This window comes from Podarcis tiliguerta (genome assembly GCF_965153285.1).
Source record: "Podarcis tiliguerta genome assembly, chromosome: 8".
Taxonomy (NCBI): domain Eukaryota; kingdom Metazoa; phylum Chordata; class Lepidosauria; order Squamata; family Lacertidae; genus Podarcis; species Podarcis tiliguerta.
The window spans coordinates 29,591,990-29,609,955 of NC_139541.1; the positions used below are offsets into that span (position 1 = coordinate 29,591,990).

At 45.9% G+C, this 17,966-nt stretch overlaps 3 protein-coding genes across 8 annotated transcripts; all 3 read left to right on the forward strand.

Annotated features, from left to right (window-relative positions):
- The first annotated feature begins 213 nt into the window (after nucleotides 1-213).
- On the forward strand, nucleotides 214-4,643 carry LOC310682773 (protein C19orf12 homolog). Its single transcript, XM_083451991.1, has 3 exons — nucleotides 214-680; nucleotides 1,512-1,687; nucleotides 2,374-4,643. The coding sequence occupies exons 2-3, from the start codon at nucleotides 1,528-1,530 to the stop codon at nucleotides 2,637-2,639; spliced, it is 426 nt and encodes a 141-aa protein (XP_083308117.1). The 5' UTR covers nucleotides 214-680; nucleotides 1,512-1,527; the 3' UTR covers nucleotides 2,640-4,643.
- Nucleotides 4,644-5,368: 725 nt separating this feature from the next.
- LOC310682771 (protein C19orf12 homolog) lies at nucleotides 5,369-11,179 on the forward strand. 3 transcript variants are annotated; one of them, XM_083451988.1, is made up of 4 exons: nucleotides 5,369-5,670; nucleotides 6,114-6,191; nucleotides 7,224-7,399; nucleotides 10,437-11,179. In XM_083451988.1, exons 3-4 carry the CDS (start codon nucleotides 7,237-7,239, stop codon nucleotides 10,709-10,711), a joined length of 438 nt encoding a protein of 145 aa, XP_083308114.1. In that variant the 5' UTR covers nucleotides 5,369-5,670; nucleotides 6,114-6,191; nucleotides 7,224-7,236; the 3' UTR covers nucleotides 10,712-11,179. The 3 variants fall into 3 exon arrangements, with proteins under 3 accessions (XP_083308114.1, XP_083308113.1, XP_083308115.1); XM_083451987.1 differs by having other exon boundaries at nucleotides 5,369-6,191; XM_083451989.1 differs by having other exon boundaries at nucleotides 5,369-5,464; nucleotides 6,114-7,399.
- Nucleotides 11,180-13,436: 2,257 nt separating this feature from the next.
- On the forward strand, nucleotides 13,437-17,966 carry LOC310682774 (protein C19orf12 homolog). Of its 4 annotated transcripts, none has more exons than XM_083451993.1 (4): nucleotides 13,437-13,616; nucleotides 13,969-14,045; nucleotides 16,008-16,176; nucleotides 17,565-17,966. In XM_083451993.1, the coding sequence occupies exons 3-4, from the start codon at nucleotides 16,017-16,019 to the stop codon at nucleotides 17,828-17,830; spliced, it is 426 nt and encodes a 141-aa protein (XP_083308119.1). In that variant the 5' UTR covers nucleotides 13,437-13,616; nucleotides 13,969-14,045; nucleotides 16,008-16,016; the 3' UTR covers nucleotides 17,831-17,966. The 4 variants fall into 4 exon arrangements, with proteins under 4 accessions (XP_083308119.1, XP_083308120.1, XP_083308118.1 ...); XM_083451994.1 differs by having other exon boundaries at nucleotides 13,578-13,602; XM_083451992.1 differs by lacking the exon at nucleotides 13,437-13,616 and adding an exon at nucleotides 13,771-13,879.

The following is a 17,966-nucleotide window of genomic DNA, read 5'->3' on the forward strand; positions in this document are numbered from 1 at the left end:
GAAAGCGGACAGATTTAATCCTTCTCTGCAAAAGCTTTCCGCTTCTTCCGGCGCCTCTGGCACACCGGGACTCAGGAGGCGCAGCCGCAAAGCTCTTCACCTGCAGAACGCCTGCCTGTTAAAAAGCAGCTGTTGCAAGCACAGGAGCCCTGACAGCGGCACAGGAGAAAGACACGCTAGCCCTATATATCCGTGCCCCAGACCCGCCGACATTTCGGAAACTTGAGCAAGCTCGGTGCAGTTGCAACCGTGGCTGTGCGTCGGGACGCAAAGCGAGGCCCAGATCCGCCCTCTCTGATCCCCCGGGGCTGGGCGGGAGCGACCTCGGAGACCCGGCTGGGTCGAGACGGAGTTGTGCGCGCAGACCCGGGCCGAGGGAGAAAGGCTTCCGGATCCGGGGGCGAATTGCATGGCCCCGGGGCGGAGAGTAGGAGTTTGCAAAGGGGGTTGGGGAGAGACTCGAGGAAAGCGCCCTGTTTGCCTGCCGGGGCTGGACGGAAGGGGCTCCCCATCCCCTCCGAGGCCGCTTTGCAAAGGCGCCGACTACATCTCCCATCACCCCTTGCTCACGGCTTTGCGTGCTGGGAATTGTAGTCCAAAAATTAAAGAAGCACATTCGCAAGGACTAACGGGTTTCCAGGGCAAGCCTTTCCAGGCTGGTTAAAAGGGCTTCCTCTCAGGTAAGTGAGAGTTTAGGCTTGCGGACTAGCAGCTTACGTGGACTAGGACCCTCCTTTTTGCATGAAGCGCGCAGCGATTCTGAGCGATCAGCAATGCTTCTCTGAAAATCACGGCTAAACACTACGGATTTCTCTTGCTTTGACCCCGCTGATGACAACAGAAAGACCTTAGCTAGCAATGCGTGGCCAGTTGTCTGTCCGCCGCTGGAGGCTGTGGACTGAAAAGCAGGGAGGGACTTGTTACAGCCGAGATTTCTCGTAGTGCAAAGATCCTTGCCTGGTACTTGGAAAGGGAGGGCGGGGGCTGAACGACAGACGCCCCGGACGTGGTTGTTTTGACAGGCAGCGTGGCTCATGCAAAATCTCTGGCGGGGCGAATAAGAAGGAAGCCAGAGCGGTTTCTATCAAACGAGGGGGGGGGACCCCCCAATATGCAGACAACCGGTGGGTTCTTAATCCCTGCAAAAATCAAAGGAATCTGAATCCGCTATGAAGGACCTCAGGTGTGGCTGGGTTTCAGAGCAGATGTTCGAATCGCAATAGTCTCCTGTGGTTTGGGGGTGAGATCACTTCTGTGATCATGCCCGTGAAGCAATCTTTTTGTGTAAGGGCATCAATCCCACGAAAGGTTTTTTGTTTTTTTTTTTGCAAAGCTGGGAGTTTCTGGATTGCACAAGCGGCTTAGTCATGCTGACCACATGACCCGTCTGTGGACAAACGCCGGCTCCCTCAGCCAGTAAAGGGAGATGAGCACTGCAACCCCAGAGTCACCCGCAACTGGACCTAACGGTCATGGGTCCCTTTACCTTTACCTTTCCATATGCTTTCAAGGTGTGAGCTACGCAAGATGCCTGTCAGCGTGAACGACGTCATGCAGCTCCTATGCCATGTGTCTGAAGAGCGGAAAATGAGGGCGGCCTTCAAGCATTCGGGGCGAGGAGCAATCGTGGCTGGGGCAACTGCTTTCTTGGGAGGCTTGGTGGGCGGCCCGCCTGGCATAGCCGTCGGTAAGTGAGGCTCTCTTTTTGCAGAGGGTCTGTAGAAACTACCTTGCCGTTTTGCTTTAGAGCTAGCGATTCCCAAACTTTTTCGGACCCCGCAACCCAACTTGACTCCATAGTGGCTTGCATGGCACTATCAAATTCAAAACGGCAACAACAAATTGCACATGTATTCAAAATCCAATTGAAACTATTTGTTTTTTGTTAATTCAGCAAAGTCCATGTCCTTGGTCCAGTGATACCAGCTTTTCAAAAGTCTGATAGTCTTTTACTCTTCCAGCGCTGCCCTGCACTTGCCTCTTAACAATTCCTGGGGGAGGAATTTTGCCCACTTTGGGGAACAAGCGAATTAGAATGTTAATAACCTGATTTTGCTCAAAAACAGGAAACGAAAAACCAGCCCTGCAAGATGGGGTGGCAGCAATAAATCCATAGCACAAGCCTAACCATGTCCACTCAAAAATAAGGCCTGTCAAGGTCAAGGGGGCTGACTCCAAAGTTAGGGTTGCAGCCTTAATAATCAGCAACCAATATGTGAAACAAAACACCCTAAAGCCAAATTCTGGTCATCATCCCCATCAGGAGGTTTGCACCCTGGATTCTGTGCATCTGCACATGATTTGCCACATGGGGGTGTTTGGCATTGGTGAGCGACGTGTGGCTTAAAATACATTTCTGTGCTGCTTTCCTAGGGGGCGCTGTTGGGGGCTTGCTTGGCGCCTGGATGACCTCTGGGCAGTTTCAGCCCATCCCTCAGATCATCCTGGAACTGCCTCCTGTGGAGCAGCAGCGGCTGTACGACAACGCCTACGCCATCATTGGGAATTTAGACTGGACTGATACAGCGCAGCTCATAGCCCTGGTCATGGGCAACAGAGCCATCCAAGAGCAGTTGCTTTGCATGCTGACGAGCTACATCACCAACGAGCTTAGAGCCGAAATCAAGTATGAAAACTAGGGTCTGATGTGAAATTGAGCGTGCTTAAGTAGACTTCTCTCCTCCCCCCCCCTTTTTTTTTTTGGTAACATGGAGAATATCTTAAATCTGTTTGGATCAATGATTTTCCCATTGCAACTGGAGATTGTGACACTCTTAACGTCTGTTCTTCAAACCAATCTCAGAATAGTGTTTCTAGTGGTTTGATGAGCCTCTGCCTTTCTATATCGTTATCATCGCTCTGGCTGCTGTGGATACCTCAGTTTCAGGCCTCGTGTCAACTCGCGAGAGGACATGTATACGCACATAGAGAATTATGTTCACTGGAAGTTGACCACTTGTGGCTACTAGGACCGGCAAGTGCCTGCGGCAGTCCTGCGGTAGCTGGTTGTGTGTGTGTGTGTGTGTGTGTGTGTGTGTGGCGGTGTAGTGCTTATCTATCTGGCGTCCTAACTGAATAATGCTGACAAAGGGATCATCCTGGTTTAGATGTCTCTGGTTAAATGGAGCTCACAACAGAATTCTGTTGGCATGAATGAAGCTTGCTGCTATTATGGGATAGGCCATTCACAATGTGCAATGAAACACTTTGCCGTGTAAGCTGGGTGCATCAGAGATATCCACAGAAGTCCAAATCCACGGACACACCCACACATGGGGGGAAAACTGGCAACCCTCCCATTTGTTCTATGGCACAGAGCACCTTCTTTGGTAATGCTTCTTTGGTAACTAGCTAGCCAAGGCCATTACCTTAATATAGGGGTTCGGCAAGCTTGCCCCCTTATACCTTCAACCCACACAGATACGGGATCCTAAGAACTGGAAGGGGCTCAGGGCATCATCCAGAGTGACCCCACCCCACCCTATACCCACAACAACATATATAGAGATGGACATCTCGCATTGATGCTGAAGGTGCTACTCTGCCACTATGAGTAGTAGCTATTGATATCCCTCCATTAATTTCTTTTTTTTTTTTTGATGGTCATTGTTACATCTCATGGAAGTGAGTTCCACAGATTAACTAGTTGCTATCTGGAAGGGGGGGGCATTTTCTTTTGTCTACCCTGAATCTTCCAATGTTCATGTATGTATTTCATAAAATTTATACACCGCTTGATTGTAAAACCTCAAAGTGGTTTACAAAAATATTTTGAAAAACCAAGTAAAAATTACAACAATAGTTTAAAACATAAAGTCAAAATAGCAAAATACTAATATTCACCTCTGCTTTCTAAGGATCTGGGTAGGGGTGTCTAAATAAATAATTATTTTTTAAGCAGGCACCAAACAGAGTACAGTGAAGGCGCCTGCTTGATATCAAGAGGCAGGGAGTTCCAAAGTATAGGTACTGCCACGCTAAATGATAAAGTTCTTGCAAATGCGGAATGGGTATTACGTGGCACCTATCGTGCCAGTTCCGCTGATTGAAGTTGACAATGGGGAACATGGGATAAGGTGATCCAGTAGGTATATGTTCAACTTTATTGGATGGTTCTCTGGTTCTAGTATATGAGAAACAGAAAAAACTTCTCGAAGAACATAAGAAGAGCCTGCTGGATCAGGCCAGTGGCCCATCTAGTCCTGCGTCCTGCTCTCACAGTTGCCAACCAGATGCCTCAAGGGGAAAACCCACAAGCAGGACCCGACCACTAGGGCCTTCTCCCCTCCTGTGGTTTCCAGCAACTGGTACCCAGATGCATTGTTGACTCTGTCAATGGAGGTGGAGCAATCATGGCTAATAGCCATTGACAGCCCTCTCCTCCTTTCTATCAATTTTCTCCAAGGTGGAGGTCTGAAATATTGCATGGCCCCTGGTGCAATCACTCAGGAATCCCAGGACTGTGCCATTAGGGACTTTTGCTACTTTAAAAATCAATCATGTTTCCTTTTGCTGTCGGAGAAAAATAAAACTTTGAAGCCTCAAGGTGCCTTTTTTGAAGATGCAACATACAGAGCCAATAATGTAGCATTATCTTAGTTTTGTGTGTGTGTGTTGGAAATAAATAAATTATCATACTGAAACTCAGAGGTAGATCTGTTTTTTTAAAAACTATTATATAGCGTGTGTTTGCATGACAGCTGATTCACCTGCCTTTGGAGACAAAAAACACACAATTAAAAGCCACGTGTGATACCGATCTGTTTGAGTTTGCCCTGGCTTGAAATTTGGGTAGAATGCGCACAGCCTCACTTTCAATTCTGATTGCATAGGAACATAGAAAGCTGACTTACTGAATCTTGTCATCATGGAGGGTGCCTTTTCCAAAGGCCCTCCTAAACCTGGAGCCAGATGCTCTGTCAACATAGATGGAAATAATGGAAAGAAATCAGATCCTATCAAGCTTAGTAATACAGTGGTGCCCCGCAAGACGAATGCCTCGCAAGACGGAAAACCCGCAAAATGAATTTCCTATGGGCTTGCTTCGCAAGACGAAAATGTCTTGCGAGTTCCTGCGGGGTTTTTTTCCTTTCCCCCCCTTTTCCCCAAGCTGCTAAGCAGCTTAACAGCTGATCCGCTAAGCCGCTTATCAGCTGATCCGCTAAGCCGCTTATCAGCTGATCCGCTAAGCCGCTTATCAGCTGATCCGCTAAGCCGCTTATCAGCTGATCCGCTAAGCCCGCTAAGCCGCTGATAGCGCTAATCCGCTAAGCCGCTAATGGGCTTGCTTCGCAAGACGAAAAAAACCGCAAGACGAAGAGACTCGCGGAACGGATTCTTTTCGTCTTGCGAGGCACCACTGTAAATTGATGTTTTATTATTAAAGATTTATTCTTATGAGTTATACAAACTTTGTTTCTTTCCCCTTTCTAATCTATATATGCAGAAAAACAGAATACACTGTGTAAGTTGTTTTGTTTATTGTTTTTATTTTGAATTGCATATAGAGAGCGGGGAGACGACATGATCTTTTCAGCGCTTAGGGCTTCTAAAGGCAGCTTCCGGTGTTACAGTTTTGATTAAACAAAAAACAAAACAAAACAATGGGTAAAATTAATCATACCAGAAGGATGGAGATTGGGCAGTTAAGCAAAAGGCTCCATAGGACAGGTGAGTCTGAGGAATTATTTGATTAGGCAGGTGGGAAAGGGGTGGCACCATCAAGGTCTTCTGCAAGATAATTCCAAATTGGCAAGACAGGGCTGGTGGGATTTCTTGAGGCTGGAAGAAACCTCTGGACTGAGGAACCTGGTGAAGTCTAAGGAGCAAAGGTAAGACTCTAGAGACCAGTGAAGATATTGGAAGTGGGGGAGCTAACAGCAGCATGGCTAAGGACTGAGTGGCTCCAAGGTAAGGCTGAAGACTGTGCTGGATACAGGTACAGGCAGGAAGCCAATGCAGGGTTTGATTTAAGGAGGCGGGGTTTTCTACAAAGCTGCTCAGGCACAACCTTGATTGGGTCAGCAAAGAGGAGCACCTGTTTTTGAAAAACTGAATGTGGGATTTTCTACAAAGCTGCTCAGGTTCATTTCCTCATTTGCATCCTGAATTAGAAGAACCATCTCCTGAAGTGATCCAGTTTGTGGAAATATTGTAGCCAAAGAAGTTTTCTTTAGGAGTCAGGCAATTGGGTAAGTGATATTGTAACTCTCTTAAGCTATTAATATTACTTATATGTTTCCTAAACACGTTTACTTGGAAGTGAGGACTTCTGACTTCAATGAGGTTTTCACCCCTGTAAATGTGCTGCTGTCTTAGCTATTGACCTTAACCTCTTTAATGGGCTTTCTGGTAAAGGAAACAAGATAGGATTTGCTATTTATTGAGACACAAAGGGGGAAGGGAGATTTGTTTGGCTTAGTTTCACCTTTTCAGATTATATTTCTTTTTGAGAGTTCTTGATTATAGCAAATAAAGACACGCCCATACCCTGACAACTAATTATCTTACTAAATTGCAAAGGTTGCAGTTTTACCTGCAGTTGGGCGTAAGCCCCCATGAACTGTGTTGTAAGACTGTAAATTAAATGGAGGCATGGGGTGTGAGAAGCCTCGAAAATATGAGAACCATAAGGCAATATACACCTTTTTTGGCACCAGTATAAATGGGTTATTGTCTGCAATGTTGGGTTTTGTATGCCAGTCTAAACAAGGGGTGGTATTCAGTGCTTGTCCTGCTTAGAGGAGAATCACTGAAGGTGATAGACATGCCTCATTTCATTCATGAATTTCAGTGGGCCTTCTCCAAGTAGGACTTAGTCGAGTACAATGCAAGAAGCGGATTTCTAGGTCTGTGGTTGTGACAGAGAAAAACATGGCAAATATGACCAACTATATTCATCCCAAGCAATGTGGTTCAATACCGAGGGAAGAGTCATGAGACTTGTTCAGCAGCAGATACTGTGGGGTGTCTAGAAGAAAAAGGCTCTCATTTTAGAGGGCTTGCTTTGCATGCAGAAGGTCCCAGATTCAGCTCCCAGCATCTCCAAGCAGGGCTGGGAGAGGCTCCCTGCCTGAAACTGTGCAGAGCTGCTTCCATTAGGAGCTCTATTCTACCATATACTATGTCAAGTCATTCCTAGATGCGCCAAATCGCCTGACTCTGTATATGGCAGCATCTTGTGGGCATGCTCATTGAAGTGGATCTTCCTTTCTGCTTTCAAGGTATAAGCCAGACATGTCGCCAATTGCCGTGAATGAGATGATGCAGCTTCTGGGCCGACTATCTGATATATGGGGAATGAAGGCTGCCACCAAGCAACCCAAACGAGTTGCCCTTGCGGCAGGTTTGGGGGCCCTGTTTGGGGGCTTGTTGACCGGACCAGTTGGCATTCCAGTAGGTAAGTATGTGCTTCCTTATGAACCGGAAATCTCAGCGCAAAATTGCCTTGCCTATTTAATTAAAGCGGTAGTGAATGGGTATGGAGGCATACATGTTATGGTTAGCGCTGGGGAAGGGCCGTGGCTCAGTGGTAGAGCATCTGCCTTGCAGGCAGAAGGTTCTTGGTTCAATCCCTGGAAACTCCAGTTAGGGCTGCCCGAAGCCCTGGAGAGCTGCTGCCAATCAATGCAGAAGATGATACTGAGCAAGATGGACTCATGGTTTGACTTAGTATAAGGCAGTTTCCTGTGTTCCTGTCCAGGAAGGAGTCTTAACTCCTTTCATGGACAATCACCCAGAATTAATGGCAGTCAAAGACCTGGTTCACACATCACAGTGAGCCCAAACGATTATCTACTCCGAGTGCTGCTTGGTTTCTCCCTGGTCCTTTTAGCTTGGCAGCTAAGCCCTGCTCAGTGTGTTGTCCTAACCCAGGATCATGGTTCATCTCTCTCTTCCTTACCCACAATCTGTAGCTGCCCGTGGTTCAGAAGGAGAGTGTGCCACCATGATTCTGGGTTTGGACAACATGCTTCGCTAGGGCCAGTGAACCTTTGGTGCAATGTCTTGTCCTTCTGAGGCTCTACAGAGCGAGAGCTGTAGCTCAGTGGTTGAGTACTTGCCAGACAGAGAGGCAGAGACGTCCCGTGTGCAATATCTAACATTGGTGGTTGAAGTCTGTTGGGACTGGTAGAGCAGAATGCAAGGCAATCAACAGCAGGTGGAGACAATGAAATGTAGAGCCATAGCAGGACTGGTTGAAAGAAAGGTGGATATTTGCTGGTGGGGCAGTGCCCCATTCTCCGTAACGGGCCAGCCTCCACTGATCCCCTTCTGTTAATAGCCTAATGGATTGGCTACAGTAGAGTCCTAGTCATGTAGACCACTTAGAGAATCTTTTCTTCTTCTAATTAAGCAGTATATATAAATCTTGCTAATTTCTTTTTTTAAATGAGGGGTTAACTCTTAAGAGTCAAGTTTGGGGTATATAGACCCTCAAGGAGATCAGTGTTAAATATGCTAATGTCTCCTTCACTTTTAAGGAACAAACTTTGCAAATGGATGGACTGCTGAGGACCTGAATTGCAGGGGGTTGGAGTAGATGACCCCCTGGGTCCCTTCCAACTCTGCAATTCTATGCTTCTATGACCTGGGCCAGTGGGATGTGTAGGTCCCTGCTGGAATTGGGGCAGCCTAAGAGTGAGGGATGCGGGTTAAGCCAAAGAGCTTAGGACTTGCGGATCAGAAGGTCGGCAGTTCGAATCCCCATGACGGGGTGAGCTCCCATTGTTCGGTCCCTGCTCCTGCCAGCCTAGCAGTTCAAAAGCACAAAGTGCAAGTAGATAAACAGGTACCACTCCGGTGGGAAGGTAAACGGTGTTTCCGTGCACTGCTCTGGTTTGCCAGAAGCTGCTTAGTGATGCTGGCCACATGACCCAGAAGCTGTACGCCGGCTCCCTCAGCCAATAAAGCGAGATGAGCGCCGCAACCCCAGAGTCGGTCACGACTGGACCTAATGGTCAGGGGTCCCTTTACCTTTTAAGAGTGAGGATCCTGGGGAGGGGAGAGATGCTTCTTCAACCTGCTCTCTTGCCCCACCTCCTTCCCTGTCACCACTTGCCTCTCTACAGCTGTCAGATCCTCTCTTTGACACTTGCACAATGCCAGTTGCGCCCCCAGCCCCAGTGCCATTGGACACTGGGAGGGGCCGGCCTCTCCAGAGAGGGGTGTTCAGTTGGTGTAGCCCACTTCTGTTTTATTTTTATAATATTTTTATTAGGTTTTTTACACAAAATATAAAACAAAACTAAACTAAAAATAGGAAAAAAACAAGAGATACACAATACAAAAACACATAGAACAACAACATAATACAAGACAAATCAGAAAAGAAAAAAACATTAATAAAAACAATTCCATCTTTATAATATTTCTTTCATTTACTTATTTCCCGACTTCCCCAAACCTCCCTTCACTGTATTCCAAAACACTTATTTGATCAGCAAATCCCTATCCTCTGTCTCAGTTAGTCCTTGTCATAGTTTTAACATTTTTGTATAACTTAGTCTCTTTAAAATATTAAATCCTTAAATCTTTATACTTTACAACTTTTATACTAATAACCTTTTAAATTCAATCTGATGTCATTTTAACATTCATTGGTCTTATTGGTGTAGCCCACTTCTGAGGGGGGCAGAGACACCTCCCTCATCACCTAGATCCAGAAGGCACCAAAAGAGGAAAGAATAGATCAGGCGTAGGCAAACTCCAGCCCTCCAAATGTTTGGGACTACAATTCCCACCATCCCTAGCTAACAGGACCAGTGGTCAGTGATGATGGGAATTGTAGTCTCAAAACATCTGGAGGGCCAGAGTTTGCCTATGCCTGGAATAGATGAATCCACCTAAGTGAGAGATTGCAGAAATGCTTGCTACGCTAAGCTGAGCCTGCCTTATTCCTATATATAGGATAGCAAGGGCGTGTGTCAGTATCAGAGCAACATTCAAAGCTTTGGGAGGCAGATCACCTGCCCTTGTTGTAGATGCATGCAGAATTAAGTATGTGTATTGCCCTGTATTAGGTTAAGCTAGCGATTTGCATGTATATTGTGGTGATCTAAACATTAAATCCTATTGGAAGGCTCCTCCTTCAAGTCCTTGTTCCTCAGCAACTGGGAACCAGGACAGAATCCTTGTATGAAATGAAACATTCCAAGGCAGGGTCCTCTGGGCTCTGATCTTCACCTATACCAGAAGACAAAGGGGTGTGTGTTGTGTGTACCTGTGCATGTGCATGTGCATGTGCAGCTGGGGCAACCCAGCCAGATGGGCAGAATATTTATTATTATTATTATTATTATTATTATTATTATTATTATTAATGCATAGATATACCAGAACTCTTGAATCTGCAAAAGATTTTCTGGATCGGGCTGCAAAGCTTTCAAAGCAGGATGGCTTACAAAACAATACTTTTCTCTGTGTGGCTTTTCTAGGGGGTACAGTTGGTGGCTTGGTCGGCTCCCAGATGACAGCTGGACAATTTAAGCCTGCCCGTCAGATTATTCGGGAAATGCCTCCCGCGAAGCAGCAGCAACTGTACAAGATAGCCTTTCGAGTCATCCAGGACATGGAGTGGCCGAACGTGGTGCAGCTCATGAACCTGATCATGAAGGATGTAGCCATACAAGAGCAACTGATTGGGGTGGTGATGGACTATCTCGCCAATGAACTCAAAGCCGAAATCAAGTTCGACAAAACGAAACCTTGACGAAACCAATGTGTGTGCATTCAGAAGCGGATGCCAGATGAAGATACCACCAGCCTCACTGGGGATGTGTGGTGCAGGTCCTAGGCTAAGCAGACACCAAACATTTAAAGCATTTGACTTTCCCCAAAATAATCCTGGGAACTGTAGCTTTTAAAAGGTTGCTGGGGAATTATAGCTCTGCGAGGAGTAAACTACAGTTCCTAGGATTATTTTGGGAGAAAGCGGTGTCCTTTAAATGTATGGCGCACGCAAAGCTCTAGATCCATTGGTGCGGGGTGCCTTTTGTCTCCCATTTTTATCCTTACATGCTTGTTTTCTTCCATTTCCCCGCTAATCTTGATTAGAAAAAGAAAAGTTCAGAGTTGGAACGTGCCTTTTTGAAACAGAGTGCCAAGAACATAGAAAAAACAAAGTTTCTGTTTCCACCCCTCCTTAGCAGCTGAATTCAAATAAATCTGCCCCTTGTGAGCTTTGGTGTGATTGCGTTTTAAAAACTGTTTACAAGTCTCCTGTGTAGGGATGAGGGGGGAAATCAAGTTTGTTTTCATTTTAATAGAATTTGCATTTTAATTTGCGTTCCAGAACTAATATGTGAGCTGTCCTTCGAAATTTGCTTCTCAAAATTTTGTGATGAAGTTCTCTAGCCAGCCAGCCAATGTATGCAAAAATGCATATATTAGTCAAAATTGCATAGCAAAATATTTATTAGGGGAAATCCACACTAAAATGCTTGCAAATGCAGGCAAGGCACATTGGACAATCTCCTGTGATGTAAATATGGGTCTGCCTGTAGACTGGGGGAGTGACTGTAGCTCCAGTGTTTGATTGCTCTCATCTCCAGGTACAAGGGTCCTGTTATCCAGGCTACAAAACACTTCTGAAAGCTGCTTTCAACCAGAGCAGAGAACCCTTTGGGAGATTAGCTATGGTCATTTGTCTCTGAACCAAAGCAGACATGGCGATAAAAGTGTCGGCATCATTGTTATTATTTTTAAATCTGCATGTTGCATGCAAATTGCAGTCACTGGGTTGTGGGGTGGGAATGAAGCCAACAATTGCTGCTGGTGGTGCAGAGGAGGGATTTTAACCCTTTTCTTCCCTGCTGTGGTCATGATAAGAATGGCTCCTGTGAAGCTGTTGTTTGCAAGGGAGCAAAGCTCCCTTTGGCATCACACATATGCCAGAGAGACATAGTAGACAGAGTGCAGGGCTAGGTTTTGGGAGAAACCAGGGTCTGAATTCCCCACTTGGCCATGAAACTCACGACATCGGGATGAGGATTTGCAGGTGAAGCCGAATGCTTCATGGGCCAAGGTGGCTTTGTGGAAGAATTTGATAAAGCAGTGGTTGGGGGATTTCAAGGAGAGACTTCTAGGAAGTAGTTGAGGAGAGAGGAAACCATTGAACTGAGGAGTGGGGTGAAGCTACAGGAGCAAAGACGAGACTTATGAAGATGTTGAGGCAGAGAGATAGGAGAACCCCCCTTTTCCATTAACTTATGTATAAGGTGGTACTGTATGACTTTACTGACTCAGTTTCTGAAGTCCAATATGGGTTAAAGGGAAAGCAGAGCCTTCCAGGATTTAGTGCAGGCACTGCACATATGCCAGAGTGATGTAGTGGGATAGAGTGCTGGGCAAGGACCTGGCAGAGACCAGGGTTCAAATCACTCAGCCATGAAGTTCACTGGGTGACCTTGGGCCAGTCACTGTGGATTAAATGGGGAGGGGGAAGAACCATGTACACCACTCTGAGCTCCTTGGTGAGACCTTTTTGTACACCCAAGGAAGACACCTTGCATCAACTCCAAAGCTTCGTCCACGATGGAGCTGATGACACAGCGTTTCTGAGCACATCTGCCCAGGTCTCAGTTACACATGTCAGGTTGTCCCTCTCATTGACAATCAAATCATGAGGGCATTAGCTGGAACACATGCAGAGGACGGCGATCAAGATGCTCAAGGGTCTGGCAACCAAGCCTTATGAGGAATGGTTGAGAGAGTTGGGGATGTTTAGCATGGATTTAGAGGAGACGGATAGGAGATGTGATAACCATCGTCAAATATCTAAAGGACTGTCACATGGAAGATGGCGTGAGCTTGTTTTCTCTTCCTCCGGAGGCTCGGACCTAAACCAATGGATTCAAATGGCAAGAAAAAAGATTCCCATGAAATGTTAGGAATAACTCTCTAACAGTAAGAGTTGTTCGACAGACTACCTAGGAAGTCGGTAGACTCTCCTTCACTGGTGCTTGGATGGTCCTCGGTCAGGAATGCTTTAGCTGTGATTTCTGCTATGAAGGGAGTTGGACTAGACAATGATCGAGGCCCCTTCCAACTTTCTAACTTTATGATAGATGCTTTATTCTGGACAGACAAGGGATTTGCTTGGTCAACATTCACAGATTCTGATATATGGTGGGCAAACAGAGGAAGCCAGTGCTTTGATGTAACTAGCTCTCCTCCTCCCCAATGGATACCTTCACCCACCTCCAGACCTCCCACTCCCTGCCATTACTTGCATGGAAGGTCCTTTCCCCTCCTTCATCCCTGGTCCAGACACCTTCTTCTCGTAACCCGTGTCTACTCACAGGGTTAGAAGGGAGGAAATGCAGATTCAACTATCCCAGCTAGAAACCACCCCACAACCTTGCTCCATCTTCTAAGTGACATCCCTTTAGATATTTGAAGATGCAACCTATCACCTCTCAGCCTCCTCCTCCTCCACGCTAAGCATACGCAACTCAACAGTTCCTCATAAGGCTTGGCTTCCAGGCCCTTTATCATCTTGCTCCACCTTCTCAGCACACATTCCAGCTTGCCAATATCCTTCTTAACTTGTGGTGCCCAGGAGAGGACACAGGAGTCCAGGATTAGGAGGATAAGCAAAAGGTACCTTGGACCAGGTGGGTTTCAAGAAGAATTTGACAGCACGGGGGGGGTGTGTGGGTGTGTGACTTAGGTATTCTGGGAGAGAATTCCAGGCATTATTTGAGAAGGGGAGAACCTTTGTACTCTAGGGTGTGGTGAAACTGAAGGAGCAAAGGTGACTCTTATGTGGACAGCCTTGAAGTTAAAACTGACAAGATTGTGTGAGACACAGGAGCAGAGAGGGAGCCAATTGATTAAAGGAGGCGTGTCTGAGGCTTGATTGGGTTAGCAATAAACTGTGAGCAGTGGGTTTTTGTTAAACTGAAAGTCAGGTTTTATTCAAAGTTGCTTACTTTCATTTTTTAATTTGCCTGCTTCCTGAACCAGAAGAACGATCTCTTGAAAAGGTCCATTTTGCTGTCTTATTCTATCTGAAGAGGTTCCTCTAGGAGAGAAGCTGTTGCGTGAGTGATATTGTAAAATCTCTTAAACTATTTTTAATTGAGTTTCCTTTATTAACATGTTTGTTCAGAAGTAAAGCCCACTGACATCAATGAGACTTACTCCCTTGTATGCATGCACCGCTGCCCTAGTTTTCTGCCTGACTCCTTTACTGGGCATTCTGCTAAATGAAACAAGGTAGGATTTGTTATTCATTGAGCTATGAAAAAGGAGAGGAGTAGGGTGTTTTTTAAAAAAATTAGTTGCAATGCAATATTTCACTTTTCACATTATATTCCTTTTTCAAGTTTCTGTGGATGGCATTCAGTGCTAATCCTACTCAGAGCAGAGCCTTTGAAGTTAATATGCATGATTAACTTATGCTCAGTAATTTCAGTGGGTCAACTCGAGAGTAGTGCTAACACCAAATACCACCCATAGGGTTTGTATTACACCTTATTCTATTACTAAATCATGAAGGTTGCAGTTCTGCTTGCAATGAACTAAAAAATAATATTAATGTTTATTTTCTGCCAGACCTTTGTTTTTAATTGTCTGTGGCCCCTTCAGTGGTCTTGCTGTTTACATTTTTTAAAAAAAAGAATGCATTTTTTGCCTTTTGTTTTTATTCTGTTTTAATTTCATATTTGTTTTAATGTATGATTACAAGTAACTCTGACTTATGTTTTTAAACCCCCCCACACACTATTAATAGGTTCAAATAATAATAACAAAGACAATAATAAATGAGGTTATTAAGCACACACAGAAATGTATTGTAAGATAACAAGAAATTAAATGGAAGTATGGGGGTGCCAGAAGGCCTAAAATATGGGTCATAAAACAAGACCAAAGAGAGCCAGTGTGGTGTAGTGCTTAAGAGCGGTAGACTCGTAATCTGGTGAACCGGGTTCGCGTCTCCGCTCCTCCACATGCAGCTGCTGGGTGATCTTGGGCTAGTCACACTTCTCTGAAGTCTCTCAGCCTCACTTACCTCACAGAGTGTTTGTTGTGGGGGAGGAAGGGAAAGGAGAATGTTAGCCACTTTGAGAATCCTTTGGGTAGTGATAAAGCGGGATGTCAAATTCAAACTCCTCCTCCTCCTCCTCCTCTTCTTCTTTGCAGCTGTGGAAGAAGATTGTTGATTGCAACCTTGTACAGTGGAACCTTGGTTTTCGAGCATCTCAGAAGCCAAACGTTTTGGTTTTCGAATGCCGAAAACCCAGAGGTAATTGCTTCCATTTTCGAATGCACCATTGAAGTCAAATGGCTTCTGAGGCGCATTTCTCAATTTTCTCCATTGAAATTGCCGACCGCCCATTGCGCCTTGGTTGTCAAGCGTTTCGTAAGTCGAATGGTCTTCCAGAATGGATTACGTTCGACAACCGAGGTTCCACTGTATCTTCTTGCATTCCAATCAAAACAGGGAGTAGATCTTTGGTCTCTGGCTGCATATGAGAAAAGAACAGCAACTAAGACCCAAAAAGGTTTGCCCAAAGCATTGCAGTTCAAAACCAACAGATGAATCATGAGGCTTGTCAAGCTTAAGATATTGTGGGAAGCTGGGAGGGGAAGCGGCTCAGTGGTAGAACATTTGCCTTGCAAGGAGAAGGTCCCACATTCAATTTCCTGCATCTCCAGGTGTGGAAGAGAAAACTGTTAGAACCGTGGGAAGGAAAGCCAGCTGGCTTGGCCCCAGCTGAAGAGTCTCCCTTCTCAGCCTTGCCGCTGAGAAATCCCACATATCTACAGCAAAGGGTGGAATGGAATTCCCAACAAAAACTCCCTGCCTGTAATCCAGAAGGGCTACTGCCAATCAGTGTAGGCAACCCTGAGCTATATGGACCAGTGGCCTGACTCAAAGTGGAAGGCAGCTGCCCAGCACACTATGTGTGTGTTTTCTGTCTGTATAATTTTAAAACAAGTTGTTGAATTGTGCATGCATGTGTTGTGACCACTGTACATTTTTTTTTTTAAAATTAAAGGTCTAAACAATGCCGATTAATGTGAATGATGTGATTCAACTTCTGTGCCGACTATCTGAAGTGCGGGGAATGAAGGCGGCCATCAAACATTCGGGACGAGGAGCACTTCTGGCAGGTTTGGGTGCCTTCACTGGAGGCTTGATGGGCGGACCAGTTGGACTTGCAGTGGGTGAGAACATGCTCCCTTATCAAAGGGAAACCTCAGTGCAAAATGATCTTGCCATTGAACTAAAACGTTAGTGAATGAATACGGAAACACAGGCTGGTGAAGGGAAGGGAAAAGGCTGTGGCTCAGTGGAAGGAGCACCTGCCTGGAAAGCAGAAGGTACCAGGTTCCACTGCCAGCACCTGCCAGGGTAGGACTAGGAGAGACTTCTGCCTGAAACCCTGGAGAGCCTCTGCTAGTCAGTGGAAGCAGTAAAGAGGGTGTCAATCTAAGGCAGCTTCACTAAATCATGATCCTGGCTGGCTTACTTGTTGTGCCGCGCAGAGCTAAAAGGACTCTGCAATCTGCTCCTTGGGAGACAGCACATTTGTGGCAGACCACGGTTTGGAGTAGCACTATGTGCAAGTACAGCTAGAGTGGATTTTTTGAGGTGGCAGAGGTGAACAAACACACTGAACTAACACTAAATTGCAGTTTGGGATGGATGTGATCAGAACCAGAAATCCTCTCAATCCAGTGAGCTATTTCCCCTCTATCTTCCACCCTGTTCCATTTCCGCCTTACAGCTGTCAATGGGCAAAACGTCTACACCTCCCAAATGCCACCCCATGTGTTTTTCAACTCCCTGCTCTAGCTTACTCCTAACTTTCCTTACTCTGAGGGATTTCTCCTTTCCAAAAGCAGCCCCCAAGAGCTGGTTCGTTACTTAGGTTGTATCAAATGCTAATCCTACTCAGCGTGACCATATTTGTAGTCAAAGGACATGGCTAACACATGTTCAGTAAATTCAGTGGGCCTACTGGCTGGGTTTTCAAGTTTATGAGCTCAAATCCAGGAGTAGGCAACCTAAGGCCCGTGGGCCGGATGCGGCCCAGTTGCCTTCTCAATCCGACCCACAGACGGTCTGAGAATCAGCATGTTTTTACATTAGTAGAACGAGTGCCTTTATTTAAAATGCATCTCTGGGTTATTTGTGGGGCCTGCCTGGTGTTTTTACACAAGTAGAATGAGTGCCTTTATTTAAAATGCATCTCTGGGTTATTTGTGGGGCCTGCCTGGTGTTTTTACACAAGTAGAACGAGTGCTTTTATTTAAAATGCACCTCTGGGTTATTTGTGGGGAATACGAATTCGTTCATTTCCCTCCCCCCCAAAAAAATATGGTCTGGCCCACCACATGGTCTGAGGGACGGTGGACCGGCCCATGGCTGGAAAAGGTTGCTGGCCCCTGCTCTAATCTATCTCCACAATAGAAGACAAGGGGTGTGTGGGTGCATGAGTGAGTGAATGAATGCAGCAGAAGGATTGAATCTGCAAAAAGGCTTTCTAGATAGAGGCGTAATGCTTTGAGAGCAGGGTGGCTTAAAACACCTCTCTGTGTTGTTTTTCTAGGTGGGGCACTGGGTGGCTTGATTGCAGCCTCAATGGCCAATGGACAATTTAAGCCCGTCCCTCAGATTATTCTGGAACTGCCTCCAAGAGAGCAAAAACAGCTTTATGAAGATGTCCGGGCCATTGTTAGGAACATGGATTGGATGGATGTGGCACAGCTCACAGCACTGGTCATGGGAAGCTCATCTGTTCAAGAGAAATTGCTCATGGTGGTGACAAACTACATCACCAAGGAGCTTGGCGCTACAATCAAGTATGGAGAGTAAAAACCATAAGAGCAGCAATCTGTGAAGAGCAACATAGAGAAGTCAATGCTGCCTGAAGATCCCGCCAACTATACTGTGGATGTTTGGTGCAAGTCCTAGGCTTTGCAGAGATGACACAATTAAAGGACTACAATAC

Bases quoted from the DNA above. Each gene is read 5' to 3' on its own strand.
- LOC310682771 (XM_083451987.1), top strand. From the start codon at position 7,237: ATGTCGCCAATTGCCGTGAATGAGATGATGCAGCTTCTGGGCCGACTA. The intron at 7,400-10,436 runs GTAAGTATGTGC...TGGCTTTTCTAG, and splicing joins ACCAGTTGGCATTCCAGTAG to GGGGTACAGTTGGTGGCTTG.
- LOC310682774 (XM_083451993.1), top strand. From the start codon at position 16,017: ATGCCGATTAATGTGAATGATGTGATTCAACTTCTGTGCCGACTATCT. The intron at 16,177-17,564 runs GTGAGAACATGC...TTGTTTTTCTAG, and splicing joins ACCAGTTGGACTTGCAGTGG to GTGGGGCACTGGGTGGCTTG.
- LOC310682773 (XM_083451991.1), top strand. From the start codon at position 1,528: ATGCCTGTCAGCGTGAACGACGTCATGCAGCTCCTATGCCATGTGTCT. The intron at 1,688-2,373 runs GTAAGTGAGGCT...CTGCTTTCCTAG, and splicing joins CCCGCCTGGCATAGCCGTCG to GGGGCGCTGTTGGGGGCTTG.